This window comes from Ranitomeya variabilis, chromosome 4, assembly GCF_051348905.1.
Source record: "Ranitomeya variabilis isolate aRanVar5 chromosome 4, aRanVar5.hap1, whole genome shotgun sequence".
Taxonomy (NCBI): Eukaryota; Metazoa; Chordata; class Amphibia; order Anura; family Dendrobatidae; genus Ranitomeya; species Ranitomeya variabilis.
The window spans coordinates 397,278,414-397,298,684 of record NC_135235.1 but is presented as its reverse complement, the minus strand read 5'-3'; the positions used below and the strand labels follow the sequence as shown (position 1 = coordinate 397,298,684).

Here is a 20,271-nt window from a genome sequence, read left to right as displayed (position 1 = left end):
ATTGATGTAGTGTTTTTGTGTTGAGGTAGAATTTAGAACACAAATCACGGAAAAAATAAATAGGCTTTCTATGGCCCACTCAGTGAGAGATGGCACACACAGGGATGGCACTGTAGCAGAAATGCCAATCTTAATCTCCCACAAAAAAAACAAAAAAAAAACAGGGACTGTCCTACAATTACTATCTCCCTGCAGTAATCTAAGCCAGGTATGGCAGGCAGCAATAGGAGTGGACTGATGCACAAATTAAATAAAAAGTGTGGACAAACAAAAAAGATAGCTGTGCAGAAAGGAAGGAACAAGAGGATATGTGCTTTGAAAAAAGCAGTTGGTTTCCACAGTGGCGTACACACAGCAATACAGCTATCACGGAGCCTTCTAGGGCAGCCCAATGAGCTACAGCGCTGAGGGGAAAAAAAAAGAAAAATAGCTTCCACAGTCCCTGCACACCGAAGGTGGTGTTGGACAGTGGAAATCGCTGCAGCACAAGCGGTTTGGTGGTTAGTGGACCCTGCCTAACGCTCTCCCTGCTTCTGACGAAGCGGCAGCAACCTGTCCCTAAGCTCAGATCAGCAGCAGTAAGATGGCGGTCGGCGGGAACGCCCCTTTATAGCCCCTGTGACGCCGCAGACAGCAAGCCAATCACTGCAATGCCCTTCTCTAAGATGGTGGGGACCAGGATCTATGTCATCACGCTGCCCACACTCTGCGTTCACCTTCATTGGCTGAGAAATGGCGCTTTTCGCGTCATTGAAACGCGACTTTGGCGCGAAAGTCGCGTACCGCATGGCCGACAAGCACAGGGGTCGGATCGGGTTTCATGAGACGCCGACTTAGCCAAAAGTCGGCGACTTTTGAAAATTATCGACCCGTTTCGCTCAACCCTATTTGCAACGCCATTTGGAAGGATCCTCCGAAAAATGGACAGAGGTATTTTACACATTGCTGAAGACTCGGCTATTGACATTTTGCTTTGACTACTCCTTAGTATCCTGCAACTATGGCATTACATGAATACCACACTTAGTCCTAAAATATTCAATATGCCCATAATCAGTGGGCTGCACTTCATATAGAAATAATTTTATATACACATTTTTTGCTTCTGATCTAGTAGTCAGTTGTAAAATAGAATTGACCAATAACAATGATTTTGTAATTAAAAAATAACATTTATTAATATAAAGAATAAAATATTATAATTTCAGAAAAAGGTGTTGAAATAGGAGATACAGGAACAAATAATCAATATGTAGCAGCCTGGTATACAATGTTCATAAATTTATATTCTCCAAATATTTTTATCAATTATATAAGCCAAAATATAAAAAGAGGATTTTAAACAGAAAATTCTAATTATTACTGAAAGTGTTGGTGCAAAATAAAGTGCCAAAAGTGATCAAATGTTAATTGAATTCAAGATTAAATCTAATTTCAAAAAAATATCTGAAAAAGTAAGTGCTAATAAATAGTCCACCACTAGATGGCATAAAATTCAAACCTCATTTTTTGACCCTAGAGCAAAGGTATACTGTACAGCGGAGACCCAGAATTTCTTCCTCCCAGTCCCTTTAAGCAGCGAGTACCACAGGTGGCGTCACAAATAATCCCCTTTTCCTATATAAATTGAGATTCTGGTTTGGCTATTATCCTAACTCATGTGACAAGGCTCGTTAAAGGGTCAACATTGACTTGTAGGATTGCTACTTCCAATAGGTGGCACTAGAGTTCTAGATCTCTTCCTCTCTGAAGAGACAATTTGCACTTTTCCTATATAAACTTTATTCCTTTACTTCATCCACCCCTTTTAATTGCGCGCCCAGGGCCACGGACCACGTCACTGCTGCTGTGACCACCCCTTTAAGAACCATCCGACCCAGTTCCGAGTACCCCACGGCCCTAGCGGGTGTTGCACTATTTTTATTTTATGCTTGTTCAGAATAGGGATAGGAAATCAGATCGCGCAGCTCTTTCTATTTGCGGGATGAAAAAGGCCTAATCTGATTTAGATATACTACTGTTGTACTGAATCACATTCAAAATGGGAGTGCTAGTTTCATTCTGTGAATAATAATCCAAATATTCAAGTGATTTATAGCGAAGTGTTCTACCTGTATAGCGTCACTCGGTGGGACTGAATTGGTTTATCTGTTATTTAGCAGTAAACCTCAACCTTTTTTTTATTTGTATTCTTTACTCCATTCAAAATAGTAGGGCCGTATTAAGCTTCTAGTTCGGTCCTTCTCTCGTATACTTAGTGGCTATTCAGAGTGCGATTAGTGGCTCACATATTTTACGCATATCTAATTTTGGGGGGGAAAATTCTGTAAACAAGGTAATTTCTAAACATCTTTTCATCTGTAGTGCTCAACAAGTGAAGAAGTAAGGGCATTTTAACTAAGGGCTCACTCAGGAAAGTGGGGCGATTTTTTTTCTCACCGTGTGAAGTCCGTGTGCCGTATGCAATCTGTGTTTTTACTCAGCAGTTGTTCATCGCGTACAGAATTGTAATGTATCCATAAAAATCGGATGCCATACTGAAGGTCCATATAGCATGCGATTTTTTTTCACACACCCATCTGATTGAGGAGTCAAATCGCAGCATGGTGCAATTTCTTTCTCACGCCGAATACAGGTAATTAAAATACGCATATCTGCACACAATGCTGCCAGTTTTTTTCTCTACCATAAAATTATGAAAAAAATGCAATCATTTTTACAAAATAAAAAAAACAGATTTTTTTTTAGTTCTGTGAGACGGTTGGATTTCTTCCCCTGCTGGTGCTCTGTTGTGATTACTGTGCAGTATTACTTGACTAGTCTTATCTTATCTTTTGCACTACTGTTTATAGCATTCTAAAGGTACCGTCACACTTAAAGCGACGCTGCAGCGATAGCGACAACGATGCCGATCGCTGCTGCGTCACTGTTTGATCGCTGGAGAGCTGTCACACAGACCGCTCTCCAGCGACCAACGATGCCGAGGTCCCTGGGTAACCAGGGTAAACATCGGGTTGCTAAGCGCAGGGCCGCGCTTAGTAACCCGATGTTTACCCTGGTTACCAGAGTAAAATGTAAAAAAAACAAACAGTACATACTTACATTCGTCCCCCGGCGTCCGCTTCCTGCAATGACTGAGCGCCGGCAGTAGCAGGGCACAGCGGTGACGTCACCGCTGTGCTGTGGTTTCACTTTCACTTTGCGGCGCTCAGTCAGTGTGGGAAGCGGACGCCGGGGGACGCATGTGAGTATGTACTGTTTGTTTTTTTTACATTTTACGCTGGTAACCAGGGTAAACATCGGGTTACTAAGCGCGGCCCTGCGCTTGGTAACCCGATGTTTACCCTGGTTACCAGTGTAAAACATCGCTGGTATCGTTGCTTTTGCTGTCAAACACAACGATACACGGCGATCGGACGACCAAATAAAGTTCTGAACTTTATTCAGCGACCAGCGACATCACAGCAGGATCCTGATCGCTGCTGCGTGTCAAACTAAACGATATCGCTATCCAGGACGCTGCAACGTCACGGATCGCTAGCGATATCGTTTAGTGTGACGGTACCTTTAGTTAGGGTACCGTCACACAGTGCAATTTTGATTGCTACGACGGCACGATCCGTGACGTCGCAGCGATCGTATGATTATCGCTCCAGCGTCGTAGACTGCGGTCACACGTTGCAATCACGGCGCTGGAGCGATGCCGAAGTCCCCGGGTAACCAGGGTAAACATCGGGTAACTAAGCGCAGGGCCGCGCTTAGTAACCCGATGTTTACCGTGGTTACCAGCGTAAAAGTAAAAAAAAACAAACCGTACATGCTCACCATCTGATGTCCGTCCAGTCCCTTGCCGTCCGCTTCCTGCTCTGACAGATCCGGCCGTACAGTGAGAGCAGAGTGCAGCGGTGACGTCACCGCTGTGATCTGCTCTCACTTTCCGGCCGGCAGACAGTCAGAGCGGGAAGCGGACGGCAAGGGACCGGACGGACATCAGATGGTGAGCATGTACGGTTTGTTTTTTTTTACTTTTACGCTGGTAACCACGGTAAACATCGGGTTACTAAGCGCGGCCCTGCGCTTAGTTACCCGATGTTTACCCTGGTTACCAGCGAACGCATCGCTGGATCGCTGTCACACACAACGATCCAGCGATGTCAGCGGGTGATCAAGCGACGAAAGAAAGTTCCAAACGATCTGCTACGACGTACGATTCTCAGCAGGATCCCTGATCGCTGCTGCGTGTCAGACACTGCGATATCGTAACGATATCGCTAGAACGTCACGAATCGTACCGTCGTAGCGATCAAAATTGCACTGTGTGACGGTACCCTTACATTCAGCTCATTTTACAACTATTTTTAGCAATACTTATTTTTACTCTTTTAAAAAGTTTTAAATGTGCGAATTTGAACCTCACTTACGATACCTGTAAAATGGGATACAAATAACTTAAATAGATGCTAAATCCTACTTACAAACACTGTTGACCAGTACTCGATTCCACTGTAGAAAGTAATACTGCCCAATGAAATAAATGGCAGGACAATTCCAAGAACTATCTGACAGATGGCTGTGATGATCAGCACTATCTGAAAAAAAAGAATACAAGTCATCAAGTAACCCTTCATTGCTCAAAAGGAGTCTACTTATATATATTCTGTTCAGGACGTAGTTCCTTTTGCCATTTATATGGATACACCTAAATAAAATGGGAATGGATGATGATATCAACTTCCTGTTTGTGGCACATTAGTATATGGGAGGGAGAAGACTTTTCAAGATGGGTGGTGACCAAGGCGGCCATTTTGAAGTTGGCCATTTTGGATCCAACTTTATTTTTTCCAATGGGAAGAGGGTCATGTGACACATCAAACTTATTGACAACTTCACAAGAAAAACAATGGTGTGCTTGGTTTTAACGTAGCTTTATTTTTTCATAAAGAATGGAATGCTCGGACCTGACACCCACAATGTGGTGGTGCACCATCTTGCTGGAATAACTCAGGGAACATGCCATCTTCAGTGCATAAAGAGGGCAACACATCATCATGTAGCAATTTCAGATATCTTTGTACCTCATATACCACAATAAACCATCAATTATGGGTGTCAGGTCTGAGCATTCCTACATGAACAGTTTCCTGGAAAGTAGATTGGTCGTCATGGGCCAGTTGAATAGCCACCAAGGTCTCCTGATCTGACCCCCATAGACTTTTATCTTTGGGGTTATCTGAAGGCAATTGTCTATGCTGTGAAGATACAAGATGTGCAACATCTGAAACAATGGATACTGGAAGCCTGTGCTAGCATTTCTTCTGCGGTGTTGCTATCAATGTGTCAAGAGTGGGAAAAGAGGGTTGCATTGACAATCCAACACAATGAGCAGCACTTTGAACATATTTCATAAGTGGTCATAAACTTGTAAGTAACTCATGAAAGAATAAAGATACGTTAAAACCAAGCACACCATTATTTTTCTTGTAAAATTCTCAATAAGTTTCATGTGTCACATGACCTTCTTCCCATTGGAAAAAATAAAGTTGGATCCAAAATGGCGGACTTCAAAATGGCCACCATGGTCACCACCCATCTTGAAAAGTTTTCCCTCTCCCATATACTAATGTGCCACAAACAGGAAGTTGATATCACCAACCATTCCCATTTTATTTAGGTGTATCCATATAAATGGCCCACCCTGTATATTCACACACACACACACACACACACACACACACAGATATATATATATATATATATATATATATATATATATATATATATTAGATGGTGGCTCGATTCTAATGCATCGGGTATTCTAGAATATGTATGTATGTATGTACGTCGCGCTTAGCACAGCCACATAGTATATAACACAACCACATAGTATATAACACAGAAAGCCACGTAGTATATAGCACAGCCACGCAGTATATCGCACAGCCATGTAGTATATAGCAGCTGCATAGTATATAGCAGCCACATACTATATAGCACAGCCACCTAGTATATAGCACAGCCACGTAGTATATAACACAGACAGCTACGTAGTATATAGCACAGCCACATAGTAAATAGCGGCCACATAGTATATAGCAGCCACATAGTAAATAGCGGCCACATAGTATATAGCACAGCCCACGTAACACAGACAGCCACGTAGTATATAGAAAAGCCACGTAGTATATAGCAGCCACGTAGTATATAACACAGCCCACATAATATATGGCACAGCCCACGTAATATATAGAACAGCCCATGCAGTATATAACACAGTCCACGTAGTATATAACACAGCCCACGCAGTATATAACACTGCTCACGTAGTATATAGCAGCCAGGCAATATATAACACAGCCCACGTAATATATAGCACAGCCCATGTAGTATATAACACAGCCCATTCAGTATATAACACAGGCCATGCAGTATATAACACAGGCCACGCAGTATATAACACAGCCAACGCAGTATATAACACAGCCCACACAGTATATAACACAGCCCACATAGTATATAGCAGTGTGGGCACCATATCCCTGATAAAAAAAAGTTAAATAAAAAATAGTTATATACTCACCCTCTGGCGTCCACCGAAGCTGTCCCGATGCGCACGATGCTGCCGCCATCTTCCGTTCCCAGTGATGTATTGTGAAATTACCCAGATGACTTAGCGGTCTCGCCAGCATCGTGCACATCGGTGGATGGCAGAAGGTGAGAATAGCACAATTTTTTATTTTTTTAAATTATTTTTAACATTATATCTTTTCACTAATGATGCTGCATATGCAGCATCAATAGTAAAAAGTTGGTCTGGGATGGGGCGATACACTGGCACCGACTGGAGGGGAGTAGGGAGGGGGCACTGACTGGAGGAGGGTAGGGAGGGAGCACTGACTGGAGGAGGGTAGGGAGGGGCCAATTCATGACCGGACTACGCCTGTCACTGATCCCGCGACCAATCAGCGATGCAGGATTTCCGTTACAGACAAACAGACAGACAGACAGACAAGCAGAAGGAAGTACCCCTTAGACGATTTTATATATATATATATATATATATATACACATATATATCAAGCGAGTGCAAGGCGCATGCTCAGGATCACGGCTTGGGATTCAGGCACTACAGCTGCATGTCACAGGTCAGTGTGATGTGCATAGAAAGGGAGTGATAGTTAATGAGGAAGAGGCAGAGAATTCTTCCAGTCTGTTTCTTCACATCTAGACAGCAACTATGAGGCATACAGGTAAGACTAGATTAACATTTCTATTACCTGTATGCCCATAATAATAGCTGAAAAGTGTCCCAGGGGGTGACAGATTCCCTTTAAATGTATTTTCTTGGGATTTTATGTGATATATCAACACAAAGTAGCAAGAATTGGTTAAATACAAGGGAAATTATACATTTTTTAAATTATTTTAAAAATATAAATCTGAAAATTGTGACATACATTTGTATTCAGCCCCTGCAGTCTAATACCCCTAAATAAAATTCCACTTGCCTCCAGAAGTCACATAATAAAAAAATAGCCCAAGCTCTAAACATCTCAAGGAGCACTGTTCAATCCATCATCCAAAAGGAGTATGGCATAACTGCAAACCTACAAGACATGACTGTCCACCTAAACTTATATCACAAGCAAGATCACTAGCTAGAGAAGAAACCAAGAGGCCCCTGGTCACCCCAGAGGAGTTGCAGTGTTCCACAGCTCAGGTGGGAGAATCTGTCCAAAGGACAGCTATTAGTCATATATTCCACAAATCTGGCCTTTATGGAAGACTGGCAACAAGAAAGTAATTTTTGAAAGCAAGCCATAAGAAGCTACTTTTGCAGTTTTCAAGCAACCATGTAGGAGACATAGCTAGCTTGTTCAAGAAGACAGTTTTGTCAAATTAGACAAAAGTAAAACTTTTGGGGCTAAATGTAAAACGCTAACTAACACTCCACATCATCCTGGAAACATCATCCCCACATCAAATGTGGTAGTGGCATCAGACTGTGGGCATGCGCTTCTTCGGCAGGGACAGGGAAGCTGTTGAGAGTTGGTGGGAAGATGGATGGAGCTAAATACAGGGCAATCCTGGAGAAAAACCTGTTAGAGGCTGCAAAAGGGTTGAGACTGCGGTGTAGGTTCACCTTCCAGCAAGCAGATGACCTTAAAAATACTGTCAGAGCTACAGTGGAATGGTTTAGATAAAAGCACATTCATGTGTGTGAATGGCCTAGTCAAAGTTCAGACCTAAATCCCATTGAGAATCTTTGGCAAGACTTCAAATTGCCGCTGATAGACAATATCCATCCAAACCTCACTCAGCTAAAACGAATATACAAGGAAGAATGGGCAAAAATTTCAGCCTTTAGATGTGCAAAGCTGGTAGAGATATATCCCGAAAGACTTGCAGTAGTACCGTATATACTCGAGTAGTGTTGAGCATTCCGATACCGCAAGTATCGGGTATCGGCCAATACTTGCGGGTATCGGAATTCCGATACCGAGATCCGATACTTTTGTGATATCGGGAATCGGTATCGGGATTAATATCAATGTGTAAAAGAAAGAATTAAAATAAAAAATAGGGATATACTCACCTCTCCGACGCAGCCTGCACCTTACCGAGGGAACCGACAGCCTTCTTTGCTTAAAATGCGCGCGTTTACTGCCTTCCGTGACGTCACGGCTTCTGATTGGTCGCGTGCCGCCCATGTGACCGCGACGCGACCAATCACAACAAGCTGTGACGTAATTTCAGGTCCTGAATGCCTAATTCTAGGCATTCAGGATTTGAAAATTACGTCACGGCTTCTGATTGGTCGCGTGCCGCCCATGTGACCGCGACGCGACCAATCACAACAAGCCGTGACTAGTGTTGAGCATTCCGATACTGCAAGTATCGGGTATCGGCCGATACTTGCTGTATCGGAATTTCCGATACCGAGATCCGATACTTTTGTGGTATTGGGTATCGGGTATCGCAACAACATTAATGTAATAATGTGTAAAAAAGAGAATTAAAATAAAAAATATCGCTATACTCACCTGTCCGACGCAGCCGGGACCTCAGCGAGGGAACCGGCAGCGTTGTTTGTTTAAATTTCGCGCTTTTACTTGGTTACGTGAAGTCCCGGCTTGTGATTGGTCAGGGCGGCCATGTTGCCGGGACGCGGACCAATCACAGCAAGCCGTGACGAAATTACGTCACGGCTTGCTGTGATTGGTCCGCGTCCCGGCAACATGGCCGCCATTAACAAATCACAAGCCGTGACGTCACGGGAGGCTGGACATGCGCGTATTTTGAAAAGCGCGCGTGTCCAGCCTCCAGTGACGTCCCGGCAACATGGCCGCCATTAACCAATCACAAGCCGGGACGTCACGGGAGGCTGGACATGCGCGTATTTTGAAAAGCGCGCGTGTCCAGCCTCCAGTGACGTCCCGGCAACATGGCCGCCATTAACCAATCACAAGCCGTGACGTCACGGGAGGCTGGACATGCGCGTATTTTGAAAAGCGCGCGTGTCCAGCCTCCAGTGACGTCCCGGCAACATGGCCGCCATTAACCAATCACAAGCCGGGACGTCACGGGAGGCTGGACATGCGCGTATTTTGAAAAGCGCGCGTGTCCAGCCTCCAGTGACGTCCCGGCAACATGGCCGCCATTAACCAATCACAAGCCGGGACGTCACGGGAGGCTGGACATGCGCGTATTTTGAAAAGCGCGCGTGTCCAGCCTCCAGTGACGTCCCGGCAACATGGCCGCCATTAACCAATCACAAGCCGGGATGTCACTGGAGGCTGGACACGCGCGCTTTTCAAAATACGCGCATGTCCAGCCTCCCGTGACATCACGGCTTGTGATTGGTTAATGGCGGCCATGTTGCCGGGACGCGGACCAATCACAGCAAGCCGTGACGTAATTTCGTCACGGCTTGCTGTGATTGGTCCGCGTCCCGGCAACATGGCCGCCCTGACCAATCACAAGCCGGGACTTCACGTAACCAAGTAAAAGCGCGAATTTTAAACAAACAACGCTGCCGGTTCCCTCGCTGAGGTCCCGGCTGCGTCGGACAGGTGAGTATAGCGATATTTTTTATTTTAATTCTTTATTTTACACATTTATATGGATCCCAGGGCCTGAAGGAGAGTTTCCTCTCCTTCAGACCCTGGGAACCATCAGGAATACCGTCCGATACTTGAGTCCCATTGACTTGTATTGGTATCGGGTATCGGTATCGGATTGGATCCGATACTTTGCCGGTATCGGCCGATACTTTCCGATACCGATACTTTCAAGTATCGGACGGTATCGCTCAACACTAGCCGTGACGTAATTTCAGGTCCTGAATGCCTAATTCTAGGCATTCAGGATTTGAAAATTACGTCACGGCTTGTGACTGGTCGCGTGCCGCCCATGTGACCGCGACGCGACCAATCACAAGCCGTGACGTAATTTTCAAATCCTGAATACCTAGAATTAGGCATTCAGGACCTGAAATTACGTCACGGCTTGTTGTGATTGGTCGCGTCGCGGTCACATGGGCGGCACGCGACCAATCAGAAGCCGTGACGTCACGGAAGGCAGTAAACGCGCGCATTTTAAGCAAAGAAGGCTGCCGGTTCCCTCGGTAAGGTGCAGGCTGCGTCGGAGAGGTGAGTATATCAATATTTTTTATTTTAATTCTTTATTTTACACAGTAATATGGATCCCAGGGCCTGAAGGAGAGTTTCCTCTCCTTCAGACCCTGGGAACCATCAGGGATACCGTCCGATACTTGAGTCCCATTGACTTGTATTGGTATCGGGTATCGGTATCGGATTAGATCCGATACTTTGCCGGTATCGGCCGATACTTTCCGATACCGATACTTTCAAGTATCGGATGGTATCGCTCAACACTATACTCGAGGATAAGCCGAGATTTTCAGCCCAAATTTTTGGGCTGAAATTGCCCCTCTCGGCTTATACTCAAGTCATGATCGGCAGTGGGGTCGGCGGGTGAGGGGGAGAGAGGACTGTCGCATACTCACCTAGTCCCGACGCTCCTGGCGCTCCCCCTGCCCATCCCACGGTCTTCGATGCCACAGCTCTTCCCCTGTTCAGCGGTCACGTGGGACCGCTCATTAAAGTTATGAATATGGACACCACTCCCATAGGGGTGGAGCCGCATATACATTCCTCTAATCAGCGGTAACGGTGACCGCTGACAGAGGAAGAGGTTGCGGCACCCGGAGACCAGCTGTCCGGGATAAGGAGCCAGGGATGCCGGGAGCAGGTAAGTATGTCATAGTTACATGTCCGCGTTCCACACGCCGGGCGCCGCTCTGTCTTCCGCGTCCTCTTGCTCTGACTGTTCAGGTCAGAGGGCACGATGACGTACTAGTGTGCGCGCCGCCCTCTGCCTGAACAGTCAGTGCGGAGAGATGCCGAGACGGGACGCTGAGGAGCTGCGGGCAGCAAGAGAGGTGAGTATGTCGGTTTTTTTTTTATTGCAGCAGCAGCATTATATATTGCACAGATTTCTATGGAGCATCTATGGGGCAATAATGAATGGTGCAGAGCATTCTATATGGCACAGCTTTCTATGGAGCATCTATGGGTCCATAATGAACGGTGCAGAGCATTATATATGGCACAGCTTTCTATGGAGCATCTATGGGGCCATAATGAATGGTGCAGAGCATTATATATGGCACAGCTTTCTATGGAGCATCTATGGGGCAATAATGAACGGTGCAGAGCATTCTATATGGCACAGCTTTCTATGGAGCATCTATGGGACCATAATGAACGGTGCAGAGCATTATATATGGCACAGCTTTCTATGGAGCATCTATGGGGCCATAATTAATGGTGCAGAGCATTATATATGGCACAGTTTTATATAGAGCATCTATGGGGCCATAATGAACGGTGCAGAGCATTCTATATGACACAGCTATATATGGAGCATCTATGGGACCATAATGACCGGTGCAGAGCATTATATATGTGGCACAGCTTTATGTGGAGCATCTATGGGGCCATAATGAACGGTGCAGAGCATTCTATATGGCACAGCTTTATATGGAGCATTTATGGGGCCATAATGAACGGTGCAGAGCATTATATATGGCACAGCTTTATGTGGAGCATCTATGGGGCCATAATGACCGGTGCAGAGCATTATATATGGCACAGCTTTATGTGGAGCATCTATGGGGCCATAATGAATGGTGCAGAGCATTATATATGGCACAGCTTTATGTGGTGCATCTATGGGGCCATAATGAATGGTGCAGAGCATTATATATGGCACAGCTTTATATGGAGCATCTATGGGGCCATAATGAACGGTGCAGAGCATTATATATGGCACAGCTTTATATGGAGCATCTATGGGGCCATAATGAACTGTGCATAGCATTATATATGTGGCACAGCTTTATATGGAGCATCTATGGGGCCATAATGAATGGTATGGAGCATCTATTTTTATTTTTGAAATTCGCCGGTAGCTGCTGCATTTTCCACCCAAGGCTTATACTCGAGTCAATAAGTTTTCCCAGTTTTTTGTGGCAAAATTAGGGGGGTCGGCTTATACTCGGGTCGGCTTATACTCGAGTATATACGGTAATTTTAGCCACAGGCAATCTTACAAGCTGTTGAGGCATGGAGGGAGGGGGGGTTAATACAAATGCACTTCCCAATTTTCAGATTTATATTCTTAGCACATTTAGAAAACTATATATCATTTCTTCTACACTTCACAAATATTTGCTTCTTTGTTTTAGTATATCACATAAGATCCAAATAAGAAACTGTTAAATTTGTGGGTGTAACATGAAAAAAATGTATAAATGCTCACGGGGCATGAATACTTTTTCAAGGCACTGTATTTTACAAATTTATGGAATTGTTTGTATTAACCCATGCATGTGGCATACAGTATGAATGGATTGACTAGTATTTTTTTAATCAATTCATTTTTATTGGTAATAAAGAGACATTTTTTCCACAGAATGCTATAAATACAAAAAATAATCAAACCCTAATATCCAGCCTTCCCCTGCTGCACAATTTCACCTACATATATTAGTATAACAATAGTGTACAAAATACTCTTTTTTTTATTGCAATATATACTTAGACAGTTGTATTACGTATCATATCAAGTAATTCTACAATAAAGGAGAACAAAACACAGTTTATCAAAGCAGTCAGTTGACTCTTTTTACCATATATTTCTATGAATAATTCCATATCTATGGTCTCTGTGTTATGTGTATGCCACTAGGTTCAGATAGGGGCGGGACAGGTCTCACGAATTCTTTGGAACTGTGGGGGAACCGTTACTCACGGCGACCATGTACTGCAGCTTCCTCAGGCACAAGATGGATCCACTTGCTCACACCGATACAATTAATAGAGTCCACATGAACAGTGTAGTTTAATATCACAGCACATTCAGTATAATTCAAGTCTCTTAAGCACAGGCTTTATAAACAGGACTGCTGCTCCTTAGAGGCACATTGACTAAAAGTCTCTTTTGATAGCACTGATCAGTACAGATCAAGGCTCTTTACAAAAGTACAGCAGTCTACATTATTCCTTCTAGCACAGTGTTATGGAGGATGGGGGAGGGTTTGCTGAGGGAGATTACCCATGTGACACAATTTATTAAGAGTACTTATCTTCCTACTCCTGATAGACTTTCTCAACTGGACATACAGGGGATAGCCCAGCTCCACTCTGTAATGTAATCCTGTGTCCCTTGTTCACTTGCCTGAACATTTTTGAGAGAGATCACAGACACATACCACCAATCCCTTCTGCTGCTGCCAGAATAGTCAGCAAGTTTCCCACAATCCCCCTGGGGCTCTGCTAACCACACCCTGTCTCTTGTGACTGGGTTAACCCTTCTATTTGCTGGATGCTTTTGAAGCAACAGCAGTTAACACTACTTCTGCATGTCACACTCTTCCCTCTTTTTTGAATGTCGTCCTCGACATTTGCCTCAATTGATCGATCTGACCAATTCTAAGACAGTGGTGGGAGTCATGTCACTTCATATACATATTGGCATAACATTCATAAACATTAATAACAACCTATTCTTACCACCTTTTACTTGTGGGACTCCTGTAAGAAATAAACAATTAAAACAAACAGCATCTCTTCAGATGGAGCTTTTCATATGTCTTCAACCAGCTTTCTCTCTCAGTAGGCCTTAACAGTTCTCTGTTTCTACAAAGTCTTTTAAGCAAAATCAGAGCATGAAAACAAGTCTTTCTGCCAGGCAACATCTTCCATACTGCCTCTTGGTGGTGAATACCACTCAAGTGGGCTTACCTGGTTCCTTAGGCAGGGATACCTGTTTCCAATCGACAGTCCTTGGCACTTGACTAGGTTCACCAAGTGTCTCATACGTCAGCATCATGGGCCTCCTCACTTCACAAGTTGACATCCTCCTGATGGGTTGTTACTCAGATACCACGGTTTCTTTGGTTGCAGGAGTTTTTTCCGCCGCATTCATTTCTCGTACTTACTCAGACGCTCTTGGAATGGCCTCTGTAAGTTCCTGTACTTCTCCTGAATCATCTTGTTCTGCACAGTCTGGTAATACCACTCATCCTGAGTGTCGATTGGTCTCTGCAGTGATCAGTGATCGGTCATCAGAACTGAATTGGACTTCATCTGTACTCTTTGGTACAAACTCTGGATCCTCTGGACTTAGTTCACTCTCCAGAGGATAGTGCATCCCTCTCCTTGCGGCCTGAGAGGCACACCAATGTGCTCTTCTTCATCGGAACTCTCAGGAAGGTCACTGTCCACCTCCGGAGCTTCAGTCTGTGGTAGTCCCGTAGTCAATCTCGATCGATATCGGTCTACTTCTGGGGAGACTTGTTGAGGTGGGAGATAATCACAAGGTAGTAGTAAATTCCGATGGACTGTTCTGGTTTTCTTGTCCCCTATTTCCAATTGGATTTCATACACTGGACTGTCATTGGCTTTCCTCCTTAAGACCACATAAACCTTGTCTTCTCAGTACGACCAAAGTTTTCCTGGACCACCTTTTTCACATACGTTCTTGACTCGCACCCGACTTCCCGGTGTTAATTCTGTTCCATAACATTTTCGATCATAGTACTCGTTACTCTTGCTCTGCCTTTAGGTAGCTACTTTGGAGGCTATGTTATATGCTTTTGTCATCTGTTTCCTCCATTTTCAAACATACTCAGGATACATTTTGTAAGTCTCTGACACTGGAGTGTCGAACATGATGTCAATTGGCACTCTTAGCTATCGTCCATACAATAGGAAGAAACATGGGTAACCCATTGCCTTGCTCTTGGTACAGTTATATGCATGTACCACTTTTGATAGAGAACTCTTCCAATCTTTCTTCTCATCAGCTGTTAAAGTACACAGCACTGACAATAATGCCTGGATAAAACATTCCACTTGTCCATTACCCTCTAGGTGATAGGGTGTTGTATGGGATCTCTGAATTCCACAGAGCTGGTTCTCAAATTCTCTTCCTTGGTCATGGTGTAGCCTCATAGGGAACCCAAATTTCAAAGCAAAATCAGTGAAGATCTTCTCTGCCGCTGTTCGACCAGATTTATTAGTCGTGGCATGTGCTTGAGCAAATCGAGTAAAATGGTCCTTCCCCACCAAGATGTATTTGTAACCTCCCTTGCACATCTCGAGATGTAAAAAGTCTATTGAGACCATGTCAAATGGATATGTAGTCTGGATGTTGCCCATAGGTGCCCGGGTTGATGTGTTGGGACCTTTATCTTTCAGGCACCCACACTCCCTGGTCACGTACCTCTCAATATCTCTCCCAGGTGTCTCTTGTTTTCATGGAGTTCTTTGAAGACCAACCTACGGCACACTCTAGGTAGCACCAACTGCTGTTTTTGCCCTCCTTTATGATACAGGATACCATCTTCACAGAGGTAGAGCTTTGTCCACTCTTTAACTAAAACCGATACTGCTGATGACTCATTATCTCTCTCTCATTTACTTGGAAAACGATTTTGGTCCATATAAGGAAGCACTCTGCCAATTATCTGATCTTCCTGTTGTGCTCTATGGATTGTTCTTTTTGGTAGTGGTTGAGTGGACAGGGGGTGATCTCATTTTTTCGCTTTTACAGTGGTTTCCACTGTCAACGGACACCACAATGGTGTATCTTCCTCTTGATGAGCTTGTACTGCATGAGTAGTACTCTCAATAGCTTCCAGACTGACTTCCTCTGAGCATTTTTGCATGAGCTCCTCAGGCTCTAGTGGCATTTTCGACAATCCGTCAGCATCCATATTGCATTTCCCGGGACTGTACTTAATACTGAAATTAGTCAGCTAGTTCATCTACCCATCTCTGACACATTGCATTCAGTTTGGCTGTATTGAGAACATAGATCAAGGGGTTATTGTCCATGTAAACCTCAAACTCTTTGCTGTAATTGAGATAATCTCTAAATCATTCACAGATAGCCCATTTCAATACCAGTGACTAGGGTTGAGCGACTTTCATTTTTTTAAGGTCGAGTCGGGTTTTGTGAAACCCGACTTTGTCCAGAGTCGAGTCGAGTGCAGTCGGCCGATTATCGCTAAAAGTCGGGGATCGACCGAAACACGAAACCCAATGCAAGTCAATGGGGAAGCATAGTCGGCAGTGAGTGGAGGCCAGGAAAACACCTACAGTGCCCATTTTAATGCCAAAAACATCCACTCTTGTTTCTGAAGCTTGTCAATCTTAATTAACTTTATAATAATAGTTGGGCATTGGAACTTGGGGGTCATTTTGCAAAAGTTGTGGAGGGTAGGGCTGGTTCAAGCTTTTAGTGGGCCCAGGAAATGTGGACTACGTCACGGCGGTGGAGCAGTGAGAGGTAAGTATGTCAAGTTTGCAAGTGCTGTGATCCTAAGCAAGCAGGGAGGCCCCCTCGTTGGCATTGGCACTGGCACAGGGCCCCTCAAAGTACAGCAGTGTGTTTGCACGGCGGGGGCGCCTCCCACCAGCAGCGACACTTTTGCGTACTCTGAGGGGCCCTGTGCCAGCGACGTCGCCAACGAGTATGCCCCCACCTGATGAAGGAACCTGCACTTTCATCTGCACCTTCCTCTTTGTCCCTGTGTAAGGTGGTATAACATGCGGGAAGGGGAACCTTACTTTCAGCAGAGTCAGATTCTGGCTGTGTAGAGTGCAAGGGGAATGTAGTGGTCTAGGTCAATGTACCAGCAGACTCATCTAGCAGTGGCTGGGGAATGGGCAGGATGAGGAGAAAACAGATATAGGGCCAAAGAATAAAGTAGGCTAAATGCAGTTCAAAATTGGTAACAGGACTAAACAGGCGGCATTGCTTTGTTGAGTGGAGTAGCAAACCCAGGAGCAGCAGACACTGTTTTAAGTGCCCAAACACACTAATAGGCCAAATGCAGTTTAATATTTGCTACTGTAGGCCAAAAGCCAGAAGGTAGAAGCTCAGCTTTATTCAGTTGAGGACAACACCAGGCAGGGGCAGGCACCGTTAGTAGGCCGGAACCACCAATCTTTTAAAAAACAGCACTTAATGAGAGCCAGAAGGTAGAAGCTCAGCTTTATTCAGTTGAGGACAAACACCAGGGAGCAGCAAACAGAGGTATTAGGCCCCATCCAGCAATTAAAAAAAAAAAAAAATTAATCAGAGCCAGAAGGTAGAAGCTCAGCTTTATTCAGTTGAGGACAACACCAGGCAGGGGCAGACACCGTTAGTAGGCCCATAACCACCTATTTTTAAAAACACAGCACTTAAAGAGAGCCAGAAGGTGGAAGCTCAGCTTTGTTCAGTTGAGGACAACACCAGGGAGGGGCAGACACCGTTAGTAGGCCGGAACCACCAATCTTTTAAAAAACAGCACTTAATGAGAGCCAGAAGGTAGAAGCTCAGCTTTATTCAGTTGAGGACCACACCAGGCAGGGGCAGACACCGTCAGTAGGCCGGAACCACCAATCTTTTAAAAAACAGCACTTAATGAGAGCCAGAAGGTAGAAGCTCAGCTTTATTCAGTTGAGGACAACACCAGGCAGGGGCAGACACCGTTAGTAGGCCGGAACCACCAATCTTTTAAAAAACAGCACTTAATGAGAGCCAGAAGGTAGAAGCTCAGCTTTATTCAGTTGAGGACAACACCAGGCAGGGGCAGACACCGTTAGTAGGCCGGAACCACCAATCTTTTAAAAAACAGCACTTAATGAGAGCCAGAAGGTAGAAGCTCAGCTTTATTCAGTTGAGGACAAACACCAGGGAGCAGCAAACAGAGGTATTAGGCCCCATCCAGCAATTAAAAAAAAAAAAAAAAATTAATCAGAGCCAGAAGGTAGAAGCTCAGCTTTATTCAGTTGAGGACAACACCAGGCAGGGGCAGACACCGTTAGTAGGCCGGAACCACCAATCTTTTAAAAAACAGCACTTAATGAGAGCCAGAAGGTAGAAGCTCAGCTTTATTCAGTTGAGGACAACACCAGGCAGGGGCAGACACCGTTAGTAGGCCGGAACCAACAATCTTTTAAAAAACAGCACTTAATGAGAGCCAGAAGGTGGAAGCTCAGATTTATTCATTTGAGGACAACTTGAATTAGGGACTGCAGACAGACTTACCAGGCTGTCCCCTGTGTGGACCATGCATCCAATACATTAACCCATTGCGCCACAAAGGACACGTAACCTTCCGTGGCCATGCCTACCGCTCCATGTGTCTGTTGTCAGGTGTACCTCTGGACTCACAGATTGACAGAATGAAAGGACAATGTGGTCTTTAACATGCTGGTGGAGGGGTGGGATGGCTTTTCTCGCAAAAGAATTGTCAACTGGGTAGCTCATAGCGTGGTACAGCGTAGTCCATCATGGCTTTATTAATATTAAATAAAATAAAAAAATAGGCTCTATGCACTGTAAAATAGGTTCCAGGGGTACACGGGCAGCAGTGGTCAGGTCAGTGGAGGCCTAGTGGAAGGAAGGACCGCAGACAGGCTTCCAAGGCCTAACATAAAATGGGCTGGCTGTAGGCACTTTATAATTGGTTCCAGGGGTACACGGGCAGCAGTGGTCTGGTCATTGGAGGCCTAGTGGAAGGAGGGACCGCAGACAGGCTTCGAAGGCCTAACATAATAAAATGGGCTGGCTGTAGGCACTTTATAATTGGTTCCCAGGGGTACACGGGCAGCAGTGGTCAGGTCAGTGGAGGCCTAGTGGAAGGAGGGACCGCAGACAGGCTTCCAAGGCCTAACATAATAAAATGGGCTGGCTGTAGGCACTGTAAAATAGGTTCCAGGGGTACACGAGCAGCAGTGGTCTGGTCAACGGAGGCCGATTGTAATGAGTGTCTGCCAGTTAGTAGTCAAAAACAACAAATAAATGTGAATGTCTCGCATTAAAACAAAACAAAAACACTAAAGGGTGCAATCATTAGGTTCAGGGGTGGGATCCTCTGCGTTGTTTCAGACCTACTAATTTAGCGCAAAGTATTTACTGTGGTAAATAGAGGACACTGCCCCTGACTATGTTAAGTACCATCATACATGTCAACACAATGGTATTGTCAGTGGCAGGTATGAAAGGATGTCAGCGCATAGACTAAACATTGGTGGAAGTGTGAGAGATAACTGTGGAAGTGGTAGAGCAATGTTTGACCTGGGGGTTGGTGAACTCTCTTGTGGCCGGCGGTACAGGCCCAGGGCCCCTCATGTTACAACAGTGTGTCTGACGTTGGGTGCGCACCACCACCGCCAGAGACACTTTATTGTACTATGAGGGACCCAGTAGCAATGCCGTCGACCAAAAGCGAGCACACCCACCTCTTCAGACAAACAGCAGTCTCACGGGTGCTTGCGCCAAGTCGCGATACCACGGCCCCGTGTGGGGAGTTTGGCCATTTAGGGAGGTGTAAACATGTCGTATGCTGGACAATCAGCTGCAGCAAATTAGACATTAGAAAAGTAATTCACAGTAGTCCACAGGCAAGAGCTTTTCATAGGAAAGCTAGGTGTCGGCCGGGCAAGGTGGGGCAAAAGATTTCGAAATCCAGTTGTGGTTCATTTTAATGAATGTTAGATCATCAACATTTTGGGTAGCCAGACGAGTCCTTTTTTCGGTTAATATTGAACCTGCAGCACTGAATACTCTTTCTGATAGGACACTTGCTGCCGGGCAAGCAAGCTCCTGCAATGCATATTCTGCCAATTCTGGCCAGGTGTCTAATTTTGATGCCCAGTAATCAAATGGGAATGACGGTTGAGGGAGAAC

At 44.9% G+C, this 20,271-nt stretch overlaps 1 protein-coding gene across 3 annotated transcripts in view; it reads right to left on the bottom strand.

The window, feature by feature from the left end:
• LOC143764882 (membrane-spanning 4-domains subfamily A member 4A-like) overlaps positions 1-20,271 on the bottom strand; it is a 161,473-nt gene that overhangs the window by 92,227 nt on the left and 48,975 nt on the right. For all 3 annotated transcript variants that reach the window (XM_077250950.1, XM_077250952.1, XM_077250951.1), the window contains exon 3: positions 4,476-4,589. In XM_077250950.1, coding sequence (XP_077107065.1) covers positions 4,476-4,589 — 114 coding nt within the window. The remainder of the gene's footprint in view (positions 1-4,475; positions 4,590-20,271) is intronic.